Source organism: Psammomys obesus, unplaced genomic scaffold (assembly GCF_907164565.1).
Source record: "Psammomys obesus unplaced genomic scaffold, mPsaObe1.curated_primary_1811, whole genome shotgun sequence".
Taxonomy (NCBI): domain Eukaryota; kingdom Metazoa; phylum Chordata; class Mammalia; order Rodentia; family Muridae; genus Psammomys; species Psammomys obesus.
Window position 1 is genome coordinate 10,357,020 of NW_026585698.1, and position 26,312 is coordinate 10,383,331.

General features: G+C 44.6%; 1 protein-coding gene across 1 annotated transcript in view; it reads left to right on the plus strand.

Moving 5' to 3' along the window:
* The window catches only part of Ipmk (inositol polyphosphate multikinase), a 33,932-nt gene that overhangs the window by 607 nt on the left and 7,013 nt on the right, over window positions 1-26,312 (plus strand). The window contains exons 2-5 of the mRNA XM_055598937.1: window positions 13,898-13,983; window positions 16,330-16,426; window positions 22,098-22,270; window positions 25,584-25,665. Coding sequence (XP_055454912.1) covers window positions 13,898-13,983; window positions 16,330-16,426; window positions 22,098-22,270; window positions 25,584-25,665 — 438 coding nt within the window. The remainder of the gene's footprint in view (window positions 1-13,897; window positions 13,984-16,329; window positions 16,427-22,097; window positions 22,271-25,583; window positions 25,666-26,312) is intronic.

Here is a 26,312-nt window from a genome sequence, read left to right on the forward strand (position 1 = left end):
CTGGCGCCCCCAGGAACAGCCACGGGCTTCTGGTGGCGAGGAGAGGCGTGCCTTTTCGCCCCAGGGAAGGCGAGTGTTGATTGGAGAAGGCGTTGTTAGTAAAAATAAGGAACTTGGTTTTCTTTCCTGGACCGGGAAGTAAATTCTTCCTGGAGCCTCCAGATCTGTTTATTACCGGGAATAGTAATTGCAAAAGGGCCCCAATTGCATACGGTGCTAATCCTGTGCTTTTTCTGCTCGGTGCAGCTGCATCGCTGGAGGGGAAGAAAAAAAACAAAGTGCTATATGTTTTTAAACTTGCCTTGGCTCATCCAGGATCACTCCCTGTCCCTTGAGGAGGGTTCTGTGAGTCTTTGATTGCGCTGGGAGGCGTGGTTCGGCTGTGCAGAACCTTGCCTCCTGGGTAGGCTACACGCCCCGCTGTTTCATGGAACAGTACACATATAAAATATGCATTCTTTCCTTGTTCGTTTTTTATAGACCGTTCCCTGGCATTTGCCATGTATTTTGTGAATTCGCGATTTATGGGACAGCACAGGGTCTACTCCAGGGCAGAGACTGTACGTAATCCAACCCACTACTCACAGTAGATGGGTGCGGTGGACATGTGGAGAGTAGGATGGACTTGGGACTCTTACAGATATCTGACCTGGAACAACCGTTAGAGACAGTTTGTTTTGCTGATAAAGTGATTCAGGTTTAGGCTGGTAAGGTAATTCTCTCTCCTCTCTCTCCAGCGGTTTAGAGGATTGATTCTAAGACCGTAGACAGACTAGGTAAGAGCATTACCACTGGCCTCCACTCCTAGCTCTCCTTTTCCTTTTTCCTTTTAAGACAGGGGCTCCCCAAGTGCTACTTGGAACTCACTGTAGCCCAGGCAGGCCTCGACCTTTCCATCTTCCTGAGTAGCCGAGGGTGTAGGCAATGCATTTTAAGACAAGCCTGGCTAAACATCACGTCAATAGGGTGAATCAAAGCAACACCTGCCGTATCGTGCTTGTGGGAGGCACACACTGGAACCCAGCTACGTGCAGGAAATGTTGACAGACTGTGTCAGAGTTAGGAAACTACTCACTTGAGGTTCTTGACTGAGATATTTCCTCCTGTGCTTCATATCTGGAGTCGGTTTGCCCCTGGACAGGATTTCTATCTGTAATCTGTAATTTAGATTTCAGAGAAGATAGTCTCCAATTTTAGTATTAAGATTTTTTTTTTTTTCTGTTTCGCTAGATTCTTTTGACTGAGAGAACAAATTCTTCATGTTGCGTCAGCAGTCTGATGTTTGGTGCTCGGGGTTCTCAGATATTTACACTGTAATCCGTAATATTCATCTGCCGTGCTCATAACTAGATAGCAGGTAGTCAGCAGTTCAAAGTTCAACTGTTTCTTATTGCCCCTCCACAGTCACATTTCCTAGAACAGGGTCCTCCACCTTCCTAGTGCTGCGACCCTTTCCTACAGTTCCTCATGTTGTGGTGACCCCCAACTTTAAAATTGTTTTCATTGCTACTTCATAACTGTAATTTTGCTACCATTATGAATTGTAATGTAAATATTCATGTTTTCCTTTGGTGAAAGGGTGTTTGGGGGTCATGACCCCTGAGTTGAGAACCACTGGTTTAGACTGTACTCTGTACTGCCTTAGTTCTTCCTAAACCTGGGAACACGTTTGCATTTCTTACCATTTTTAAGTGCTGTTACTCTCACTCCGTAGCTGGAATTTTCATTTTAGGATTGATTTTTATCTTCAAAAAAAAAAAAAAAAAGGTTGATTTTGTTAATTTAAAAATATGAAGACATGGAACTTAGAAGAACCCAAGTTGCTGCAGTGGTACACGCCTGTAATTCCATCACCCTTGGAGTCAGAGGCAGGTGGCTCTCTGTGAGTTCAAGGCCAACCTGGTCTACGAAGTGAGTCCAGGACAGCCAAGGCTACACAGAGAGAAACACTGTCTAAAACAAAACAAAACAAAAAGAAGAAAAAAGAACCCAAGTACTTGAGCAACAAGGACTTGTTTTTGCTGAGATTGTATTTCATCAGAGAACATTAAAACATTAGTTCGTGGGGTACAAAATGTTTGGCTTCTGAAAATGATAAAAACATTCATGATGTTTTAGAAAAAGAAAAGTGTAGTGCCCCTCACTGTGACCCCTTAGGGTTAAGCAACGAGGCTGTATTCCCTGCGTCCTCGGGACATTGTGTCTGAGCACTTAACCACTCCTTGACAGCATTCTGAACCTTCATTGGTACTACAATGGTGCGTGCTGTTTTGGCTTTTGTTTTGTTTCTGACCTGTGCAGTAACTTGTAGTAAACCATGTTCCTTTATGTTCCTTGATGGCGATGGGGGACTAACCCTCATTAAACATGCTACTGCCTGGTGGCCTGGCAGCCATCTAGGAGCTTCTTCTTCACCCCACTTCAGTCTTTTGAAGAGAGTTGTCTTGTGCAGACTGCACCTAGCAGAGTTTGCTTACCTGGCTGGATGCACTTGTGTTTGCTGTAGCAGAAGATACGCTAGACATCCCTGGACACCGTATCGCATTGCTCGTCGTATCACCAACATGCGGCAGCTGTATCAATTTTAAATCTCCAGCGTTCTTAAATGCTTATGTGCAATCCCTTTTCTGTTTTAGTATTTTATCACATACCACTAGTTTCACTTAAAAGCCCTTGAAATTTTGAACAAAGCAGGAATTTGTGACTTGACCAAATTTGGTATGCAGAAATGTGGGGAAAATGAGGGTTTGAAATGACACTAGTGATAGGAAGCCTCACAGCTATTTTGCATCATTGGTCTCCTTGTTCCATAGTAAAAAGCAATGAGGAGATAGAGGAACAGCAGATAGAGAGAGAGAGAGAAGTAGTCATGGCACCCAGTCTGTTCTCACCTTCTCACACGTGACTTCCTCCAACCCCCCGAAATTTCTGTAAGTAGGTTGCATATGTCCTGCCATTTATATAGTGACACTTCTGTGTAGATTTCCTAAGAAAATGCATACTCTCTTCTGTAGCCAGAGTGTATTTATGGCATGTGGGGATTTAAGTGATACAGCTTTGTAGTTCTAATCCTCATCCTCATTTAGTCACGTTTGAATAATGTGTTTTATTCCACCCATGTTCCTCAGGACAGCAGCCCTCCATCCTTACCTCCAGCACTGACATGCGTCTTCTTCACTTTATCTTGTAACCAAGCCTCACCCTTTCTCTCCAATGGTGTTGATGCTTAAGAATACACATCACACACTTAATGAAAAAATGTTCCTGCCAGTCTGAGTTTACAAAGGTTCCATAGGATGAGATTCAGGGTGTAAATTTCTGACTGGAACATAATATTCATCTGGAGACCAAAGGTAGCTGTCTGACCTTTATTAGCAGTTAATTTTGATCATCTGATTGAAGCATGGTCTGGCTTCTCACTGTGTAATTAGTGATTTTATCCCCAGAATGAGTAAGCTGTCTGTGGGAAGGCAGAGTGGGTATCTGGACCACTGTTGGACCTCACCCCTAGATTTTGACTTGATTCTTGTCCCACAGAGAGTTGTAAAATTATGATTTTCCCCTTACCTCTACTCCTGCCCTTGACAATCAGCTTTCTAAGAAAGCACCCCTCTTTACCTCTGTGTATGTTCATCAGTATTCATGATCCATCTGGGACTCAGGTGTCAGACCTGACCACACAGACTTTGTCATTGGGATGTCCTTTCCGTTTCTAAGTTACCGTAGAATGGCATCACCCCTCCCCAGCTGCCCTGGCTCCCTTTTTAGTGGCAAATGCTGTTCTTATTTTGCTTCAATTCCTTGATTGAGCTCAGGGCCATGGAGCCACTTCCCTGACAGGAAATGACCACTGCAACCTAAGACCTGGGTATTAGGGGTGTTGGCATTGGGGTGTCATTGTTGGTAGGCCCTTTGTGGATGCACCTGATTACAACCCCATAGCTACAGTTTCAGCCCAACCTGAATTCTTCCTTTTAGCCCAACCTAAATTCTTCCTTTTCTGGACTCTTAAATTTGCCTTTTCCCTCTTCCCCAGTGAGAACCCTTACTCCCATGTTCTCAGTCTATTTATTCTGCTACATAATCATATAATTCTTAGAATTTCTATACCCAAAGTTTGACAGAAAACAACCCTACAGTAAAGAGTTCAAGGTCAGGTCTTTTATTATTTATTGTATTTGCACGAACTTGTGTGTGTGTGCGCGTGTGTGTGCATATGCATACCTCCGTGAGCTTCGCTCTGCCATATTCATGCCGTACCCATGAAAGCCAGAGGGCATCAATCTGAAATTGGAGTTACAGGTGATTTTTGAACCATCTGATATAGGTGCTGGGAACTGAACCTGGGCCCTCTCAAACAGTAAATGCTTTAACCTTTAAGTCATTTCTCCAGACCCATGGTCAGGCTTCTTATACAGAGATTATGAGATTAGAAGCTGTTAAAAAGGTTGGTTTTTTTTTTTTTTTTAAATTAGATTTTTTAAAATTGTTATTTCTTTCCCCTCCTTTTTATAGTAACATTGATTTGAAATCTGTGCCTGCCAGCTATAAAGCCTCAATACCAGCACCCATAACACCCAGGTATTAGATTCCAGGGGTCATTTCCTGTGTCAGGGAAGTGGCTCTTAACTGTTTTTTGGTTTTTGGTTTTGTTTTTTAAGTAGTTCTGGGAATTGAACCTAGAATCTTGTGAACTAACCATGGAGTTAAATGCCCAGCCTTTTTTGTTTTTCAACCATGAATTTCTTTTATTCACTTATTATGATGTGCGAATGTGTGGGAAGTGACGTGTACACGTTCATGTATGGTAGCCAGAGGTTTCTTTCTTTTTTTTTTTTTAAATTACACTTTATTCACTTTGTATCATCTCCTTTTTTCCCCCCCCCCCCCCCCCCCCCCCCGTGGTTCCCTTCCTCCTCTCTCCCTCCTTCCCTTCCGTCCCCAATCCCTCCCTTCCTCCACCCTCTGCATGCATGCCCCTCCCCAAGTACACTGATAGGGGAGGTCTTCTTTTCCTTCCTTCTGATCCTTGTCAATTAGGTCTCATCACGAGTGGCTGCATTGTCTTCTTCTGTGGCCTGGTAATGCTGCTTCCCCCTCAGGGGGAGGTATTTAAAGAGCAGGCCAATCAATTCATGTCAGAGGCAGTCCCTGTTCCTATTACAATGGAACCCACTTGGATACTGAACTGCCATGGGCTACATCTGTGCAGGGATCTTAGGTTATCTCCATGCATAGTCCTTGGTTGGAGTATCAGTCTCTCAGTCTCTGGAAATACCCCTGTGCTCAGATTTTTTGGTTCTGTTGCTCTCCTTGTGGAGTTCCTGTCGCCAGAGGTTTCTATTGAGTGTCTTTCTTGGTATTGCATTCATCTTATTCCCTTCCCCATGGGCGTAAACATCCTTAAAGGGTGCTTTGGAGGGCATGTCATGTCTGTTTAGCAAAACCACATACAGTGGATTCCCCACAAGGGCTATGGCCTCCCAGCTTGAGCTAGCAGTACCAGAAATTAATTCCCTTCCAGGAGAGGGCCTTCAATCCAGTAAGTCTCCCATAGCAGACTTGGCACAGCCGTCGGTGTTGTCACACGTCAGGCCCACCACTGAGTTCGAAAACTAGTGACAGTTCTCCAGACCTGCCTGCATGGTGCCTTCTGCAACAGCTGAGGGCTAGCCAGCACAGAGGCAGTTTCCAACCTTTGTATCCACCTTCATTTCTCTGTGCCCTGCAGCGAGGGCATGTATTGTGTTCGGAAGTAGGATCTTATACTCTAGTTCCGTCCACCTTCGTATGGGAGGCCAGCTCTCTCCCTGAGCCAGGAACTTGGGCTCTAGGCTAGTTGGCCAGCAAGCCCCAGGGATGCCCCCTTGCCTTAGCCTCTAGGGATTATAGGCATTCCTGTCCTGTGGGCCCTGGAGGTGTGAGCTCAGATCCTCATATTACCCAGCAAGCATTTTACCAACTTACTCATCTTCCCAGCCTCCTTTTTTTTTTAATCGCATGTGTGTGTTTTCTATGTCCATCTACCCTTGCATGTTCCTGTGTGTGTGTGCATAGTGTGCACACACATGCATCTGTGTGGTGCAGGCCAAAGTTGGTATCAGTTGTCTTCCTCTATCACTCCCCAGTGCATTCATTAAGGCAGGGTCTCACACGAAACCTGGAGCTCACTGACTAGCCAGCTGCCATAGGCATCTGTCAGCTCTGCCTCCCAGAAGGCTGTACGTGGGTTCAGGGCATCTAACTTGGGGCCTCACGTGAACAGTTAAGTGCTCTGTCTGCTGAGCCGTCTACCCTTTATTTTTTTAATGTCTTATGGAGGCCACCCTGGCCTGGATCTCACCATGAAGCCGAGGATGACCGTGTATCCATCTTCTGCCTTTGCTCCCCAAGTTCAGGATTGTGGGTCTTCACTGCTCCACCAGATAGCCATGACCCATATACAGCATGTGAGATATGATATTTTCACACACCTTTAAACCATTGGTTCAGTTGATTTTGCTGTGTGAATTCACGTGTTCCCGAGTTGTAAGGTACCGGTTATTAGTGGCATTGCCAGTGCCTTGCTCATGTGGCTAAGTGTCAGCTGTTGTCATTTCCACCACGGAGTTGCCATTTTTTGCCGTTGTAATTAAGTAACTTGGGAGGAGTCCTTGAGGGTAATAGACCCCTTTCCTCACTTCTGCAGTGCTGCAAGCATCCACTGAGAGTTGCCAGACTCATGTACCCCTGTGAAGGCTACACCCGGAAGTACTCCTGTCTTTTTCCAGCACTTGGCATCGTGCATTGCACTTTTCTTCTCATGCATTCTCTTCCAGGATGGACCAGGATGTCTCAGAATCCAGTCAGCGGATATTACCCATATTGTTGCTGCTACTTTTAATCATCACCAAAATGCCATTCTCCTAAATTTGGACAGTGGCAGCTTCTGGAGGCTTGCTCCTGTGTCTTTTTGACATTTCCTGTTTTTTCCTTTTGAAGTATCTTCTCCGTTTCTGGCATAAAAAGATGATGCATGCTTGTTTTATGTCTCCCTTGTTCCGGCGCTGGGACGGGAAGGAACTGTTTGTGTCTTTAGAGATGAGTGGCATTTTGAATCTGGATTCCAGGTGTGTGTGTGCTGGGCATGTTCTGCTTGTCGTTTGAGCAGACTGAAGTAAGAAACAGCCTTCATGCATCGGGGTCATGTGCGTTTACCTGTGTGCATGTGTGTGCGTGAATGCACATCCTGGAGGCTGCAGCAGGGTCCCAGCCGTGCACAAGCTTGAGCAGCCTGTCCCTGGGTGTGGGCTTGGCTTGTAGTTTGAGCCCAGCAGCATCTTGGGGCCTTGTCTCCCATCTCTATGAGGACTCCATCTTCTCAAAGCCTTACTGTGTTTTCTCATTTTTGAAATCCTAAATAAACTTGTCCCTGGAAAACTGTTCATTGCTGTATTAATTTTACCTTTTTTTAAAAAAAGAGCTTTATTTATTATGTATACAGTGTTCTGCCTACATGGCACAAGAAGGCACCAGATCTCCTTTTAGATGGTTGTGAGCCACCCTGTGGTTGCTGGGAATTGAACTCAGGACCTTTGGAGGAGCAGCTGTGCTCTTAACCTCTGAGCCATCTCTCCAGCCCTAATTTTACCCTTTTAAAATTTGTTTTTTGAAAGAGGGTCTCACCTTGTAGCTTAGGCTAGCTTGGAATTCCTTTGTAGTTCAGGCTGATCAGACATGGCCTCATGCGGCACCTGTCCTCTGCTTTTTATTGTTGTTTATTTTATTTTATTTTTTCGCCTGTTTTGTCTGTGCTCCACTTACATACCTCTGGTGCTCATGGAGACTAGAAGAGGGCTTCAGATCTTCTGGAACTGGAGTTGTGAGTCATGATGGTGCTGGGAATTGAACCTGAGTCCTTTGGAAGAGTAGCAAGTACAAGTGCTTTGGACCACCAAGCCATCTCTCCGGTTCCTTTACCATTTAAAAAAAAAATTGTTTGCAAATTATGTTTGTTTATTTTATTCAAAATATTACTTATTTACTTTATGTGTATGAGTGTTCTGTTTTCATGTACATCAGAAGAGGAAATCAGATTCCTTTACAGATGGTTGTGAGCCACCATGTGGTTCCTGGGAATTGAACTCAGGACCTCTGGAAGAGCAGCCATATCTCCAGTCCCCTGTTTGTTTATTTTATTTAAGATGGAATCTCTTAATAACTCAGGCTGGCCTTGAGTCCATTATTTAGTCAGGTGACTTTGAACTCTTGATACCCTTTTCTCCCAACCTCCTTAAGTAGGGTGTGGGGAAGCTATTCCCAGCGCTTGTGGTAGTGTTTATTTGAGATTGTGGTCCATAGATTTTTTTTTAGCCATCTTTGTTGGAGTTTCTAGAAATCAGAGTTACACTATTTGATAGAGAGCAATGGTCCTCAACCTTCCTGATGCTGCAACCCTTTACTACAGTTTCTCATCTTGTGGTGACCCCAACCATAAAATTATGTCATCACTACTTTGTAATTATAATTTTGCTACTTTTATAAACCTTAATGTAAATATCTGATAAGAGAACAACTGTTATATGCCCCCCCCCCCAAGGGGTCGCAACCCACAGGCTGAGGACCATTCATATGGAGAACTGAATATAGAGAATAGTACTTAGGAGGCTGACTCAGATTGATCAAGGCAAGCCTGGAATCAAAGTCATTCTAGGCTAAATAGTGTCTCACCATAACCCTCCTAGACTGCCTTCAAAGCAAACAAAAAGGAATTGAGAAAGATACTATCTTGTTTCCTGAGAAATTTGATGAGATTGCTATTGCTATTTTTGTTTGATATTGTTGTGTTGGGAACAGTCACTAGGAGGCCATTTTGGCTGTATTTGCATTCTCTTTTCCCCACCCCTACCCACTCTCTTTTCAATGCTGAAGATTAATTAAATGCAGAGTTACGGTCATGCAGGGGGAACTCAGCTGCCCCTGCCCAAGCCCTGCCCCCTGGATTTGTTTCTTCCTGTGTCAATTTTAATACTGTGTGTTTAAAAGAATTTCTTTTGTAGATGTTATGACATTTGTTGATGGTAACCTCATGTCTCTTCCATCCCTTTGAATGTTCATTTATTCCTAATAATGATCATTTATCTTCTCTTTTCCTTAATCTGTTTAGCATGATTTTTCCAGTTTCCTAGATCAGTCACTTTTGATTTCATTGATTTTTGTCTGTTGATCTCTGACAAAGTTATTTATTGAGACACGTTCTCACTGCATCTCTCAGGCTGACCTTTAACTCTTGCCCCTGCTCTCTTGCCATGGAGTACAGGGATTGCCGTGCCCAACATCCAGGTTTTATTGAGTTGGCTTTTTGTTCATCAGTATTTATTTGAATACATCTTTCTTTATGTAACAACACACTAAGTGTGGTTCCTTTTCTTAAATGATAGAAATATCTAATGCCTTCTTTTTACATTTATTTCGTGGTGGTAGGGGATAGACAGGGTGCCTATGTGGAGGTCAGCAGATAACTTGTGGAAGGTTCTCCCTTCTACCATGTTTACAGGGATTGAACTCCAGTCCTTAGGTCTAGGAGCAAGTGCCCTTACCCACTGAGCCATCCACCAGCGGCTCCTGTTAGAAATATTCAAAGCTACACATTTCACTGTGAGCTGCACTGTGCAAACGTTGACGTGCTGTTTTCGCTAACACACCGAGTCCTCTCTCCTTTCTCCTGTGGTTTCAATGCATTGTAATTACGGTGGTGTTGGTTACTTTCCTATTATTTGGCATTTCCCCACATGCCTTGCTATTGCTGTGGTTTGAGGACATCCTCTGCACATTTCAAATCCTTGTCCATTTGGGGCTTGCTTGAAGGACTCCTATGTTCTGCTGGACAAAGTTCTTCTTCCTGTCCTGTCTTCCAGACCATACTGGACTGTGCAGGATTTTCTATCTCAGCTGGGACTGCAGTCACAGGTTCTGGATACAGCTTCTCTATATTGTTGGTCAATTTTTTACTGTTCAGGTTTTACATATTGTTACAATGCCTTCTCTATCAAATACCAGGAAAGTCTTTATGAGTTTGTTTATTGCTCTGTCCATTTTTGCTCCTGTATCTCGAAGCTATGTTATTATAAGCCCTGTTACACGTCTGTAATTTTGTATCTTATTCATCTGGCGGTGTCATTATGGAATGTCTTTCTTAAATATGAAAAGATTCCTTTTCTTGGCGCTAGAGAGATTGCTCAGTGGTTAAGATCACATTCTCAGCACCCACATCAGTCAGCTCACAACTGCTGTAACTCAAGCACCAAAGGATCTTCTGCCCTTTTCTGATTTCTTCAGATGTACACTCAAGCATGTACCTGGGCGTGAATACACACACTTAAGAAGACTGAAGTAAAAATTCCTTCTCTTAGCCAGTCATGGTGGCTCACAAGTTTAATCCCAGCATGTTTTTGTTTTTGTTGTTTGTTTTTTGAGACAGGAAAGGGTCTCTGAAGCCTTCTGGCCTGGAGTTTGGTAGGCCTGGAATGTGAAATCTGTGTCTGCTTTTGCCTCAGAGTTGTGGGATTAAAGGCATGTGCCACCATACCAGGCTTCCTTTCACAGACATTTTAACAAGTTGTTGTTGTGATCTTTCTGAGTGCTTTCTTAGATGCTAAGATCTTACTACTGTGATTATCGTGGTAAAAGCCTCAGTGTCAAACAATAGTTTACAGTAGTACCAGTCTGCACACTGTAAAATGTATTGTTTGTTAACGTATTATTTTTATGTATGTGCGCCTGCATGAGTTTATTTGTTCTCTGTGTGTGCAGCTCCCCCTGGAAGGCAGAAAAGGGCACCAGTTGTGAGCCACCTGAGAGTTCTGGGAGCTGAACCTGGCATCTGCTGAGCAGTAGGCTCTCTCAGCTGCTGAGCAGCTCTCCTGCCCCAGCCTGAGACCCTGGGGTGTCTTCATCTTTGAGAATTCTGTACCTGCTGAACCCTTGCCTGTCCTTGCTGCTAGCCCGGGTCAGCCTCCATTCTGCTTTCTAAGAGCTTGGATACTTCAGCTGCTTCTTGTGATCGGAAACAAGAAGTACTTACTGGCTTATCTCAGGTGCCATCTGAAGCATTTTGTTACAGCAGCTTCAGCTTCCTCATGTCCTTGAAACAGGCCATAGGTGTTAGTTCCTGTGGGGCTGGCTTGCCAGAGGATTGTTCTTAGCTATTTTACTTTGCCTTTTATGCCCCTGCCTCAGAGACACACACCCTTACACCTTACATGCTCCTGCCCCTTTGATTGTTGCTGGCCAGGAACTGAGAGCTGGGGCTAAAGGCACTTGCCAGCACTCCTGGCCCCTTTCCCTGTAACTATTATTACTGCTACTGCTACTACTACTTACTACTACTATGAAACTTCATTGTAGCCTGGGCTGTCCTGCAACATGCTATGTAAACCAGGCAAAAACTCAGAAATCCACTTGCTTCTGCCTCCAGAGCCCCGAGATTAAAGGCGTGCACCGCCACATCCAGCTCCCCTTTTATTTTGAGACAGGGTCTTAATACTACTCTGGCTAGCCTTGAACTTGTGGTGGGCCTTCCTCAGCCTCCCCATAGGCCCTGCTTGCTGTTGGCATCTTTTAAGGTTCATTTTGCTCTTTTCTTCTATGATAATTTATTGACCTACTCCCAAATTATTTTATTTCCACCTCATATGCTGTGGTCTTTCTTTCTGTCTATCTTTCTCTCTCTCTCTCTCTCTCTTTCTTTCCATGCTGTGGTTTTCTTTCTTTCTTTGTTTTTTTTTTTTTTTCTTGTTTGTTTTTCAGTTCTGGAATTTGCTTGGGTTCTCTCCGTCTCTGCACTTTTCTCTAGTTTCTGTAGCATACATGGGATTTTTGTTGAACGTGCTTGCTTCCTAGTGATAATCATGTGGTCGCCTCACATCAGCATCTGTTGATTATGCGCCATTCTTCCTGTCCTGTGGTATGCCTTGTAATTTGCCAGTGAACACAGGACGTCCTGCTTTCAGAACACTGGGAAGCAGGGTAGGTGGTTTTGCTGTTCCCTCTAAAGGGCCTGTCCCGTCTTTGCAGGGCTCAGGAGAATCATGCCTTGTCTTAGTTAATGGCTATTGGTTGTCCTAACAGCGTGGAGCTTGCTTTGACTTTGGTCTCAGATGCTGCAGTTTAGTTGGATCTGGTTCATTCGACCAGGACTGGGATTTACCATCTTTAGTTCTCTCAGAAAACTTGGTTGTTTTGTAGGATCTTCTGTTCCTGTGGGGTTGTAGCCTGGGATCGTCTGCTATTCCACACAGCTGGCTGCAGTTGCCTGATCACCTGTCAATAAAGTGTGTCTGGGAAGCTCCCTGATGTGGAAGGGATTTACACTCTAGAGGGCTTCTCTACCCCAGCTAGTTCCCAAATAATCGAGACAGAGACTTTTTCGGTGTATAAAAGCTTTAAGCCACAATAACCCTCTATGGTATTTTGCTATTTCCTAGCTGTACACCCACCCAACGTTGTTTGTCATAATTGTTCCTGCCTGAGGTGCTTATGTTCCATCAGGTAGCCCTCATGGCCACGTGCTCATGGTCCATACTGCCCCATGGCAACTTCCTTCTCTGTGTCTTCCTCTCATGCTTCTTGTGTCTGTGTTGTCTGTGCCGCCACCCCACCCTCATTTCGTAGTCCCTCTCTAACCTCAAGCCCAGGATCCTGAGCTCCACCTATTTCTCTTCTGCCTAGCTATAAGCTGTCAGCAACTTTGTTTACCCAGTCAGAGAATATGGGCAAGCAAAGTTTACACAACATCACTTGATATGACTGAGAATGTGCTTGTCTGGGATGCAACCCGATCTTGGGGTCCAGTATTTAACATTTGAATACATGGCAGCACCAGATCAACCCCTAACAGCTCTCGATTGTGAAGACCTTGAGCTTCTCTGCTGGCAGTTGATGACTAGGTGTCTCTCTGTGGGATTCTACCCAGGCTGCTGTGCATCTATCATTCTTCATAGCTGCATGGTTGAGGGCATTCTCGCCCTAAATTCCCTTTTTCAGAAACAGGTTTCTTGTCGGTCCTTTTAGACTAATCCTGATGTTCCCCAAATCTTTTTACCAGCCAAACTTTCCTTTCAGCTTACTGTCTCCCTTCCTTCTGTCTGTTGATGTCTAGATCTTAGACAAGCTTGCCTGAGACTTCTGCTTTGATTCACTCTTTAAATTATTTACTTTTGTTATTGTTAAAAATTTCATGCCACTTGCCAAAAAGAAGTATAGATTCAAGTGGAGTAGTTTATAAAATACTGTAAACCACACCTTGTTCCATTTGTCATCGTTCTGTGAAATCTCGATCCATAAAGGTTTAAGATCTTCAGTTTGTATCGAGAGCTCCTACTCAACATGGATTGGGCTTGTGGTGGTATGCATACAGTGACTTGGAAAAAGACCCTGGTAGTGCATGGATGGATTATGAAAAGGCATTCCTGACCTCTCCTGGCTGTGCACAGTGGATCTGAGCTGGGAAGCTGAGAGAATTACAAAACATTGCCAAATATGAAATTCATATGTGGCTACTGTAAACACCCGTTTTTTTCTTGTTTATAAAACTGAGCTGGGTTTGTATTACTGCTTTTTTTTTTAATTTAGCCATAAACATATCATAGAAAGTCTTATTACTAAGAAGTTTCTAGAAAATTCAGGGTCTGTAAGAGAATCTTTCTAAAGGAGAAGAATCGAAGGTGATGAAGCTAAGGGGCTTAAGCATGCATTGGTCTCTCTTTGTAACAAATATTGAAAATGTTGGTTGAATGTTAAACCTTCTGGAGCAAGTGACAGTGATCCTTTATTTTATGAAAGTGGTTGACCTGCCATTTCAGGAGCAGACAGGGCACCATAACCAAAGCATTGAGAATGCCCGATTTCTGTTGTGCAGGCATACTCCAACACCCGGATGGGACAGTTCTGAAACAGCTGCAGCCGCCGCCGCGGGGCCCGAGAGAGCTGGAGTTTTATACCATGGTAAGCTGTAGGAGAGGCTTCGTTGCTGTACAGGCTCGTTTGTCGTCCGCTGTGACTCAGTGAGAAACGTGTTTGACAGCGTGTCCTGGGTCCCAGCGTGACAAGCAAGCTTCACGGAAACGAGGCTTACTTCCCAGTGTTCCTACTACAACCCGGTATTTTCTGTTCCGCTTCACAGCCTGAAGATTCTTCTTCTGAGTCACTGAATTGATTTCAGTCAACTGGTCGTGACCCACAATTGAAAAACATTAAACGAGAGAGTTTGTCACTCCAAAATGCTAAGTTACCGCTTTTATCATAGCTTCTTAGAGGCTTGCTTGTTTTGCTGTGTCAAAGGCTGGCAGAGAACTCACGGCACTCCTGCCTTAGCCACAGTGCTCTGCCTCTTGGAGACTTCAGAGTTTCTCCGCACAGTGGGAGAAGGGCTCATTCCTAACACCTAATTCATCATATGACTCAGGATGTGTTTTTAGTGCATTCACAGTGTTCCATGACCACCAATTATTTCTTAACTGCAAAAATATTTTAGCCACGTGGCTCCACCTTCCCTGTCCACCAGCCACAGATCCACTCTCTTTCCATGAGCTTGCAGTCTTGTGTGTGTGTTCTTGTTCAGCCTTCTCCCCCCGCCCCCCATTTTGCATTTGCAGAGAATATAGAAAGCGTGGTTGCATCCTTACCATAATGCATTGTGGATGTAAGCCCGAACAAGCACCTTCTCGTACGTGTTCCCTGCCACTCTGCACTTGTCTTTTCACTGGGTTGGTAAAGCCATGAGTTTTGAGGAGGCCCAGCTTAGATCTGTGCTTTCTCCAGTTGCTAATTTGAGAAAGGGTCTTATTCTATAACCTAGGAAACTTACTATGAAGTCCAGGATGACCTCAAGCTCAAAGCCGCTTTCCGAAGTGCTGGGAGTACAGGTTTGCACTGACAAGCGCAGCCCTTGATTGGTTTTATTTGGGCTTATATTGATTTTCCTCACCCTGATTAAGAGAGCAGAAAGGCACCTCCACCCCACTGAGAGCTCTTTTTTCCCTCCGTCCTTACCCATCCTTCTGTCCTGTGTTGTCTCTGACCCTCTGAAAGTACTCTTCCATGTGGCTGTCCCCTAACAGAAGGAGTGAAAGGGTGGGTGTTGTACTCACTGTCTGGGGCTGCCATAACAAAGTAACACCAGTTGTTTGGCCTCAAATACAGAGATTAAGTTTTTCACACTTAGCCTCCTGGTCCGGCCACACTCCGAGTTCCTCCAGAAGGAACTCTTTCCTGTCCACAGGCTGTCTCCTCAGATCTTCTTCTGTGGGTTTATGTCCTAATGTGCTTTCTGAGAACACCCTCAGCGTGGCATGCCCTTGTTTTCACTACGATGATTTCCTTGTAGGCCGTCTCTAGATATGTTCATGTTCTAAGCTGGGTTACCATGACTGGTTCTGAGAAGTGGAGATTCGCTCTCTTCCCCCCTGAGAGAAATGTCAAAATCCTGGGCTTGCAGGTTGCATTGTAGTTTTCAGTGCAGCGTGAGCGGTTGAGTGAGGTGTGTCAACACTCGGGAACATGGCTTGCTCACCTAGTAGTCCACATCTCTTGGTGGCTTTCGGGTAAAAAACAAAACAGTAACTTATTTTCTTTCCCTTTCCTCTTATATGTGAGGTTCACCTTCTGGTAAATGAAATTCTATCCTATACATTTCAAAATTATGTCGTTTAGGCATATATTAAAGCTGTCCCTCAAATTTTATAATAAATAAAACTTGCTTCATAGACATAAGGTAAACAGTTTGTAAAATATTTAAGTTATTTAGTGAGAAAACCAGGCACATGTTAAAAATAGTTCAAGGGGCCTGTCAAGATGGCTCAGCCAGTAAGGGAGCTTGCCTATAAGCCTGAAATCCTGAGTTTGATTGGGACCTACATGGTGGAAGAAAAGGATTGGTGTTGTTAAGTTGTCCTCTAAACACACACACACAATGAATGAATGAATGAATGAATGAATGAATGAATGAATGAATGAAAAGATTACAAATAGACATGGCTCAAAATTTTTGTTAGCTGAGGTGCGCCCCTCCCCCAGCCAGAAGTTACTTGCCTGTGGGAGAATTATTTTGAATTTGGTGTCAGTTACGTACAACTCACATAGTGGCAGAATAGTTGGGAAACATTGATGGGCAGGACTTACCACCGGGAGAGTGCTCGCCATAGGTCACCAGGATGATGTGCTCTAAGTAGCCGCTAACCATTCCTTCGGGTTCCCTGCTGGTTGCCACCCAGCCTGGATGAGTGACTAGGCTGTTACACTCGGTCTTCCTGAGGCATATGGAGAGCTGACCAGCACTGCCCCTCTGTTCAGGTTTACGCTGCTGACTGTGCCGATGCTGTTCTCCTGGAGCTGCGAAAACACCTGCCCAAATACTACGGCGTCTGGTCCCCTCCCACCGCACCAAACGGTAATGCATTTTAAGTATATCTTGTGGTTTAGTTCCCAGGGGGCTTTACGAAAGGTCCGTGTGAAGGCTGGAAAGCAAGGAGTGAGTGTGCTTTCCTTTCCTCTCTTCTCTAAACAAAACTCACCGGTACTTTCACTTTTTACCACCATTTTCTTAAATGACATGGTACACATTAACTGATCAGTCTGTTCCAGTTATGTGAGTACATCTTAGCACCATATTAGTTTACAGATGTCCCTTCAGACATTAATAACCAAACCAAACAGAAGTACACCCCCACCCCCGCATAGCTTCTGTCTCCTGCCTCACTCCCAACCCACGGGCTTTACCTTTCCGTGTTTTGGGAAACCCTGGGAAGTGCCATGAAGAAGTGATGTCCTGTGGGTCTGCCTTGGAGTCGGGTGATGTGCTCAGTTAATAAAGCTGCATGTGCTAATGTGGGTCTTGAAGCACAGGGTAATGCTTATTTAGTGTGTCGAATGCCACTATAGGTTGGGGGGGGTGTGAGGGGGTGGGTTGTCTTGGCTCCTCCCTGTGGGTGTTTCTAGCTGGATAGTAGTCAGTCTAGGGCTGCACAGGAAGTTAAGAACCACCTGGACTTCACAGTTCCGAAAAAGCAAGTGAGCTGAGGCTCTGTGGACCTGAGGGTGAGGGCTGCCTCCCCGAGATGCTCAGGACTAACTTGTTTCCAGGCTGGGAGTTTCTGCACATACAGAGGTGTCTTGGTGACAGGACCCAGCCGTAGACTTGGGACTCACTTTGGTGAGAGCTGAAGCCAGTTTTTTGGGGTTTTTTTTTTTGTAATTTGTGGTGTGCCTGGTTTATACTGTGGTGTAACCTATGAGGCCAGCGTGGAGTTTTCCACTTGTGGCACCACGTTGGTGCTCATAGACCTTTAGATTGCAGCCCATATTGGAGTGCAGATTTTTAGATTAGCAGTGTTGGGTTCTTCCACTCCCCTTTTTTTTCTGTCTGTCTGTCTTGCTTTCTGACTTAAAGGTCTTAGCCCCAAGTATATGCAGATATTAATGACTGAGAATAGAATTGAGAGTAATTACCTGACAGACCATTGTAACTGCCCTTGGGTCCTTTTTTTATTTTTTTGAAACCAGGTCTCGATGTGTAGCCCTGGTTGGCCTGCCTTTGCTGTCTGGATGCTGAGATTAAAGGCATATGCAACCATGTCCATGGTAGTCTGTCCAACACATGCTTGTAGACATAATTCCTATTGTGGCATCTTCCCTTCCCCTTTTGCCGTGAGTGGCACATAAACATTATATATCTACACACATTTACACAATATGTGTATATAATTCAGCCTTTTTTTTTTTTTTTTTGAGACAGGGTTTTTACATAGCCGTGGCTGTCCTGGAACTCACAGAGATCCACCTGCCTCTGCCCCCAGAGTGCTGGGTCAAAGGTGTGCTCCACCATGCCCGGCCATTTTCTTTTTTGCCATCATTTCCTTGCTACGTATATAGCAGATTAAAAAAAAAAAAAAATACAGCATCAGAAAAACAGTTCTCACATCTGTTGCAGTATTTTTTCTGTCTACGATCAAAACCGATCCATAAGGCTTTCTTTAGCAGGAGGAAAGTAGGGAGACACTGGTGTAGTTGGCAGAAGCGTGAGCAGGAGTGTCTGTGTGGGAAGTGAGGAGACTTGGGAAATACAGCGCCATGGCCGAGCACCTGCAAGGGCTGCTTGAGCCTGGCCATCAGATTGCATTTTGCCGTCTTAGCTGTTTTCAGCTTGAGATAAAAATTAATATGTAATAAATAGATGTTCTTGTTAATGTTTAACTGTGGGCGAAGGTTTAGGATTAGCTTCTGGGTGGAGAGTCTCTTATTATCAGGTGCCTGGCAGAATTGTGATTGTGCCCTCGTGTTTTGTGGCTTTTACATTGTATTTGTCTTACTGGGAAGGGGAAGTGCTTGCTCCATGGAAGTGCCTGCATTTGTATTTATTCTGGATGCTCAAGTTTGGCTTATACACATGGTGGCCTAGCATGGGTCTTCATGCCTGTCAGTCATGCTCGTGTTTAAGAGTTGATGTATTCTCGCAGAGTGCTCAGTGCGCATAGGCGGCACCAGGCACTGTGCTGAAGAAGATGGTACTTGTGGAAGACCAGGCTTTCTTTCCTGCTGTTGCCTCTGTACCTCAACAGTGCCTCGTCAGGTGACGCACTTATGGAACTGTCCTGACACATCCTGAGCACTTTGGACCATGATGCCTCTATTTCGTGGTGGTCCTCTGCTGGACTCTGTAATCTGTGTATGCACAGGGGCATCTCAGATGATACAGGCTAACACATATGGTGGGGCTGACATTTGAACTTTATTTTCCCTCCTGCTTCTAAAAATTGCTTTAAGTGCTATCAGTTTTTAAAAAGTGTGTGAGCATAAATTGTGCAAACAAGCACATTTAATTAACCAAGAAGGACCTTTTACTGTAAGGATGTAGGGGTGTCTTACAAAAGCTGAGCCATGCTGGGACCAGAACTAGCAACCAGAATGGAGCCCAGGAACTTTTCTGCACATGCCTCTAGCCCACCAAAGGGGACACTCACTTTTCACAAAGGGAATTACATGTTGTGCCATGTGCTAAAGATCTGGAGACTGTCATAAGCAGGTTATCATTACAGTGCCGTGGTCAAGCTCCTGTCAGACATTTGCGCATTTCTGCAGCTGTGGCTGGGAGCTAGGGACTAGGTTCCAGATTGTGACAGGAACAGTTCTGAGGTCTGTGGGTAGCTCTCAGGCTGTATCAGCTGGAGACCAGCCCCACATCAATACTTCCTGTATCCCCAGAGCCTCTTCCTCCTTCCATTCAGTCAACAGTTCATTTTTGGTTGCAGCCGACACATGGGAAAACGCTGCTCCACTCTGGACCCAGAGGGGCGTGGCTGAAAAGCCATCTCGTTACTGGAGACGACTGTCTTGAAGAAAAATGCTTTCGATCTTTACGTAAACGGGTCTCAAGACTGCCCTACTCTTACTTGAGCGTCATTCTACTGAAATCACTTTAGGAATCTTCTAGTAATATTCTTCAGAGTGGAGGGGTTGGGGATTTAGTTCAGTGGTAGAGCACTTGCCTAGCAAGAGCAAGGCCCTGGGTTCGGTCCTCAGCTCTGGAAAAAAAAATATATATATATATATTCTTCAGAGTGAAGTGGTGTTCAGGTTTACAGACATGGCAGCTAGCTGTCAGTCTGACACTCCGGTGCTCAGGCTATGCCCCACTTTCTCTTTTTCTCTTTCCGTTATGCTGTTGATGTACAGACCCAGTTCTCTCCTGAGAACATGTGTGTTCCTTTTCTTTCTGTATGTGTCGGGGCAAGCTCTTGCTTGGTGTGTACCTTGGGCTGGCCTGATAGCCATGTTGCCTAGGCTGGTCTTTAGTCCTCCTGCCTCAGCCTCCTGGGTGCTGAGCTGACAGGCATGCACACCTGTCCTCAGAGGCCTGGAACTCTGCATTCCTAAAAAGGCTTTGAGGCTTAGTTTTTACAACTTAGAAGAAAAGCTACACTTGAGAATCCTAACTGCATATTGTTTCACCCCTGTAATCTCGGCACTTGGAAGGCTGAGCCACAGAGGGCTGTGTCAAGGCCAGCCTAGCAAGATGCTATCAAAACACCAGAAAAGAAAAAGGGTGGGAATATTCTGATTTCCGTGTGTGTGAGTATAAAGTATGTGTATATGTGTATGCATGTGTGAGTATCTATGTATGTTTGTATGTATGTATGTATGTATCAAAAACCAGGGAATGGGAAGGAAACACCTACTCAGTGCTTAGAAGGCCTTAACTCATTTTCATGTTGAAGGCTAGTGATCTAGCAATAATGTAATTCTAAGCATAGACACAAGAACCAGGTAAGGTAAAGAAAACACCCTTGGGTAGTTGAGCTAAACACAATTGAAGCACGTGTTTGAGCCCTACTTAAAGATGTGCCTCAATCTGTGTAAGCTGGGTTGGGTCTACAGTGTCCAGGGCAGTGGGAATGGCTGGGGAAGGCCACACCCATGTTTAGCAGATGTTCACTGTATGAGAGGAAAAGAAAGAACAAAGCGGGCCTCTTATATTTGGAATTGCAGGGCCGTGCCTAAATTACCGAAAGACAAGCATTTGGCGCAGAAGATAGCCTTCCCTTGATGCATGCCCAGCCTCCGAGCTGACAGTACATTCTCACACCCAGCCTTACCTCAGTATGACTCCCAACTTCTCATCCCCAAGTTGATGGTGATGTCTCTGGGATGCTGGGTATCTCCCGGGTTAAGGCCCTTCATCTTTACTAATACTTAAGATGTAAGCCTTGTTGAGGATGAGGCTGTCCTTTCCCAGATTCTCTATCCTGTGGTTGCCTTTTCAAACACAGAAGAGTGGTCCTATCCTGCTTGAGGTTTGTTCACTTGTCCTTTGCTGTTTACACCTGAGGTTATGCTGTGTCCAGGCCTGTTGTCAAGGTACCTGGGCAGCTTGCTTTCAAGTTCAGGCTCCTAAGTTGCTTGTATTGCTTTTCTGGACTGCTGTCCCATCTGCCATAGTGCTAACTTGCTTGCTTGAAGGATAATGTTTACCTCTTTACCCTTCATCCTCTGCAGAAGATTTATCCTTGTTAAATCTGGGGGCCTTCAAAACTTTTCAAAGGCTTTCAAGACCTCAGTTCTCACTCGCTTCAACACAGACCTCTTTGTTATCATTTCAAAATTGTGCCAGTCTGGGTAGGACGGGAAAGAGGAACATTTAATGCACCCTGGTGCCTTTTACCAGGGTTAGAGGAAATGTACACTTTTCCTAACTTTACACACATTTAGCATGCATGCATATGTATGAGCCATGGCACACATATAGTGGTCAGAGGACAGCCTTGGACATTGGCTCTCACCTTCCACCTTGTTTGGGGCAGGCTCTCCTCTTGTCTGCTGCATGCATGTGCCGATGGCCAGCCTGCATGTTCCAAAAGATCTTACCTCTGCTTCCTGTCTCTCTGTAAAAGACTTAGATTTCGAATTACTCGATTTATCTGGCTTTACATGGGTCCAGGGGTTGCTAACTCACTCCTGGTGTTCTTATGCACTGTACCCACCCATCTGTGTCCTCAGCCTTAAGAACTAAAACATGAGTCATGATTTCATTGAGAATTTGGACAGGATTTTTTTTTTTTTTCTGAAGAGAGAGAACTATTTCTTTTCTTCTTTTTCTCTTCACACCCAGGTCTTTGCTTTCAAGGTAAACTATGAGAAGGGGCTTTTGTGGTGTGACAGCAATTGTGTGCTGGGCACTGAGGTGCATGATAGAGCAACAGTACATGTGAGAATAGCAAGAGGGAATTTGGTAGTGTCGTTTGGAATCAGTCCCCAATTTACTGATGTCAAACAAAGAATAAACTTTCCAACATTCTGAAAATACTAAGAAGTCTCAATTTGAGCCCAGATGGCATTGTGCCCGCAGGGAGGGGATGGTGGTCCTGCAGCTTTTTAATGCTGCACAGTCGCTTCGCTTCAGTGACAATCTGTGGTCACGTGTAGCAGGAGTCTCTCTGATGTTATGCTTGTTAATAAATCTGTTGAGTGTAGATTTACCACAAGTCCAGTTTTCGCTTTTTGTTTTCCTCCAGAGGTTATTTGAACGATATGGTTGCCTGTTAATTAAGGATTTTCTCTAACAACAGATGTGTACCTAAAACTGGAAGATGTGACTCATAAGTTTCATAAGCCCTGCATAATGGACGTGAAGATAGGGCGGAAGAGCTATGACCCCTTTGCCTCATCAGAGAAAATTCAGCAGCAGGTCAGCAAGTACCCTCTGATGGAGGAGATCGGCTTCCTGGTGCTGGGCATGCGGGTAAGAGCAGCTTGGGTGAGGTGTGCATGCTCCCCACACACCGCTGCACGGAACTACAGGGCCGTCACATGCTGTGGGTCAGAATGAGTGTGCTGTCGTCCGTGACGCCGTGTGTGCTTACAAGAGCAGCCGTTTTATCTGTTGCTCACTGGCCTATAGTTGGCGGCACTGGTCCTGACACCTACTAGGTAATTAATACATAATGGCCAGACTCTAAGATGGTAACATGGTAATTTTGTGGTAGAGAAGTTTTAAGTTGAAGTGCATAATATATATTAAAAGTAAATATTCATTGTAGTTTCCCTCTAAGAAAAGAACTATTTTAAAGCTTTTGGAGTTTTGAGACTGTTTTGGAACTTGCTTTGAAGACCAGGCTGGCCTTGAACCCTGAGATTCACCTATCTGCCTCTGCTTCCCAAGTGCTGGGGAAAGAACTGTTTTTATAAATAGGAAAAAAAATCCACATCATTTCATATCTTTATTTAAAACACTTGTTTTATTTGCACAAAAATTAACATTTAAATTTGTTTATTTTAACTGATACATAAGAATCTCATATTTGTGCTTTCATGTGTGTGCATACTGTTCACCTCAGGAGAGTCATGGGGCCGGTGTCATCGGCTGGCTGGGGCTGCTCGTGTCTCTGCTGTCAGGTTCTTTGTCCACATGCTGCCATCCGGTAAAGGTCAACTTGAGCATCTCTGCCCAGGGACCACACTCTGAGGGGACAGAGCAGGAGCTGCAGAGGCAGAAGTGACTGGCCATCATTTCGTAGGCCTACCATGGGGTTGCTCCCCTCCTCTGACACTACAACACAAATACCAGAACACATATGATGGGAAGGAAGAATTGCTGAAGCCATTTTGCAGATGTCAGCACAGCTGAGAAGTAAAGTGGCACTCGATTTTCTAAACCAATGGTGTGTCCTCTAGAGGTGCTGGGTCAGTGTGCAAGCATGGTCAAGTGACAGATGATTGTCCTCTTGGGCCCTAAAGAGGGGTGTTCAGAGGAAGTTTCGTGAGGATTGCTGAAGTGCCAGTGATGACAGCAAAGTATAACTGATGTTTTACTTGATTTCCTGGTGAATTAAACTTGGAGAACTATTCAAGCAGTTTTTCATTTTAGGAAACTATAATAAACGTGAGCATATAAGAAAAGACAAAAAGGGGCCAGCAAGATGGCTCACTGGGTTAGGGAGCTTGCTTTGAAAGCCTGCCAGCTTGTTGCATCCCTGAGACTCACTGCAAGGCAGGAAGAGGGGACCAACTTTGTGGGAAGGTGCACCTTATTCTTAGATGGAGCTCACGTTGATGTTCTCTGTGCACACTTGGATTTCTTCAGGACAGAAACACTGCACTGTGTGCACCGAGATTTCTGTCTCTCAAGGATTCTTCCATGATCTTTGAAGAGAGAGCTTTGTTTTATTTATTTATTTTTGTTTTGTGTGTTTTGATTCTTTGATGTATTTTGGATTTATTGTGGCATCTTTTTTCTTAGACTAACACCACATAATGAATCTAAGTTTTTGTTGTATACTGTCGTCTCACGCATACTTGATGCAAAATGTGTTTTGCTATGGGTGGTCCTCCTTTTTAAAGTTTTGTTTTTTCAGTTCTTATTTTCCTGTGTGACCATCCCCTGTTTTTATCTTCTTTTCAGAGGACCTTCCTTATGCTGTCTAGGCTGACCTAACACTCCTGGGCTGAAGTGAGCCTGTGGCAGGGGCCTCCCTCTTGGTTGGGTCTGCAGTTATGAACCATAATGCCTGGCTGTCTGTGAACTTCAGAATTAGTTCATATGGTTAGAAAACGGTGGTTGTAATCGTATTTTAGTTGTAGATTATCTTTAGTATATTTGCTAACATTTTAGCATTCAGTCATTTTGGAGGTGTGTCCTGCTATTTTTGTTTTGTTTCATAGACGGTGTTTCTCTGTGTAGCCTTGGCTGTCCTGGACTCACTTTGTAGACCAGGCTGGCCTCAAACTCACAGAGCTCGGCTTGCCTCTGCCTTCCAGAGTGCTGGGGTTACAGGCATGTGCCCCTGTGGCCGGCTGACTCGGGATATTTTATGGCTGTAGTGACTCTAATTGCTGTCTGGGTGACATCTTTGCTTCTGTTGCATTTGTTAACCAATCTGTGTGTGTCAGGGAGGGTAGGTGCACATGAGTGCAGGTGCCTGGCTCTGATCCTGGAGAATTTACAGGTGGGTGTGAGCCACACAAGTTGGGTGTTGGGAATTGAACACGGGTCCTCTGCAAGAGCAGTACAGGCTCCCCTCTTCCCCTTTTCTCAGACAGAGTCTCTACATAGCCCTGGCTGAACTGGTCTTCAGGCTAGCCTTGAATTCAGAGACCCTCCTATCTCTGCCTCTGAGTGCTGGGGTCAAAGGTGTGTGCCACCACACCTGGTCTTCAGTACAAGATCTTACGGTCTGAATCCTGTCTCCAGTGCATCATCTCTTTTTCTCATCTGTTTGCATTTGTTAATGACTCTAGAATAATTTTATTTGTTTGTTTGTTTTGGCTTTTCGAGATAGAGTTTCTCTGTGTAGCCCTGACTATCCTGGAATTCTGTAGACCAGGCTGGCCTCCAACTCTTAAGATCCACCTGTCTCTGCCTCTCAGGTGAGGCTAGAATACTTTTAGATGGAAATAAGGTTAGAAGACATTGTAGCGAAAACACTTTGTGTGGAAGCTTTTGTTTTTGTTTTTGAAGACAGCGTCTCCTGTGGCTCAGCCTGCCATGGCTGCTGGGTACGTGAGCTCACCTTGAACTTGGGATCAATCCTCTTGCTGCTTGTGATATACCAGGTGCTGGTATTACAGCTGTGTGTGCCCACAGCTGCTTTTATTGGTACTAGAGAGTGGAGCCAGGGCTGTGTGCATGCTGGGAAAGTATCACTTTGATTTCTTTTTCTGTGGCAGTTTCATGTAGCCCATTGCTTTAAACTTGCTGTGTAGCCATGGGTGACCTTGAACTCCTGACCTGCTTCTACTCCCCAAGTGTTGAGTGAGGCATGTGTTGCTAAGCTCAGCTAAACTTTCGAGATTAGGAAATGCTTTCATTTTAGCCCTGTAACTCTGTGGTTAATCTTGATGGATTGAAATAGACAGTTCTATCATATTGAAAATCTTTGCAGCTCTTCAGAAGTGCAGCGTCTGCACGCTTGGGGTTCTTTCAGCCTCTGTTCATGTGACAGTGTGATTCTCTTCACCTCTGTATGAGGGATTGTGTAACTAGCTGTGAGTCACCCACATGGCCAAGGGCACCCTGTATTAGTGTTTGACTTTTCACTGTTCCTTTATTTTGACAGGTTTATCATGTTCATTCTGACAGCTATGAGACACAAAACCAGCACTACGGAAGAAGCTTAACGAAAGAGACTCTTAAGGAAGGTGAGCACTGAAAATGAATGCTTCCCTGTTGCACGGCTAGCAATATGGAATAACGATTCAACTCAAACCTTTTTAAAAGAAACTTATATAGACAGAAGTGGGCTTACCACTTGTTATCCGTAGACCCCAATATACCCAAGTGTGGGTTGTGAGTACCCCCTTCACTTTTATTGCTGGCCTACTTGCTTCCTACAGTTGTGATAAAACTCCTAAGACAACCCACCCAGGAAAAAGCCTTTATTTAGATTGTTTCAGGGTGTGTCTGGTAGCTCCTTTGCTTTGGGCACAGCATGGGAGTAGCCATGAGGAGCAAATCTGTTCTGTTCTGGGTGACCAGGAAGCAGGTCTTTCTCTCTCTTATTAGGATACAAACAGGTAAAATAATAATAATAACAACAACCAGATTGTGGTGGCTCATACCTTTAATTCTGGTATTCAGGAGGCAGAGGCACGTACACCTTTTTGAATTCAAGGATAACCTGGTCTGCAGAGCAAGCTCCAGGAGAGCTAGAACAACACAAAGAAACCCTGACTCAAGACAAATAAAGAAAAAATATACAAACAAACCAGAACAGGTCAAAACAAACACCACATTCACTCACACACACACACACACACACACACACACACACACACACACACACACA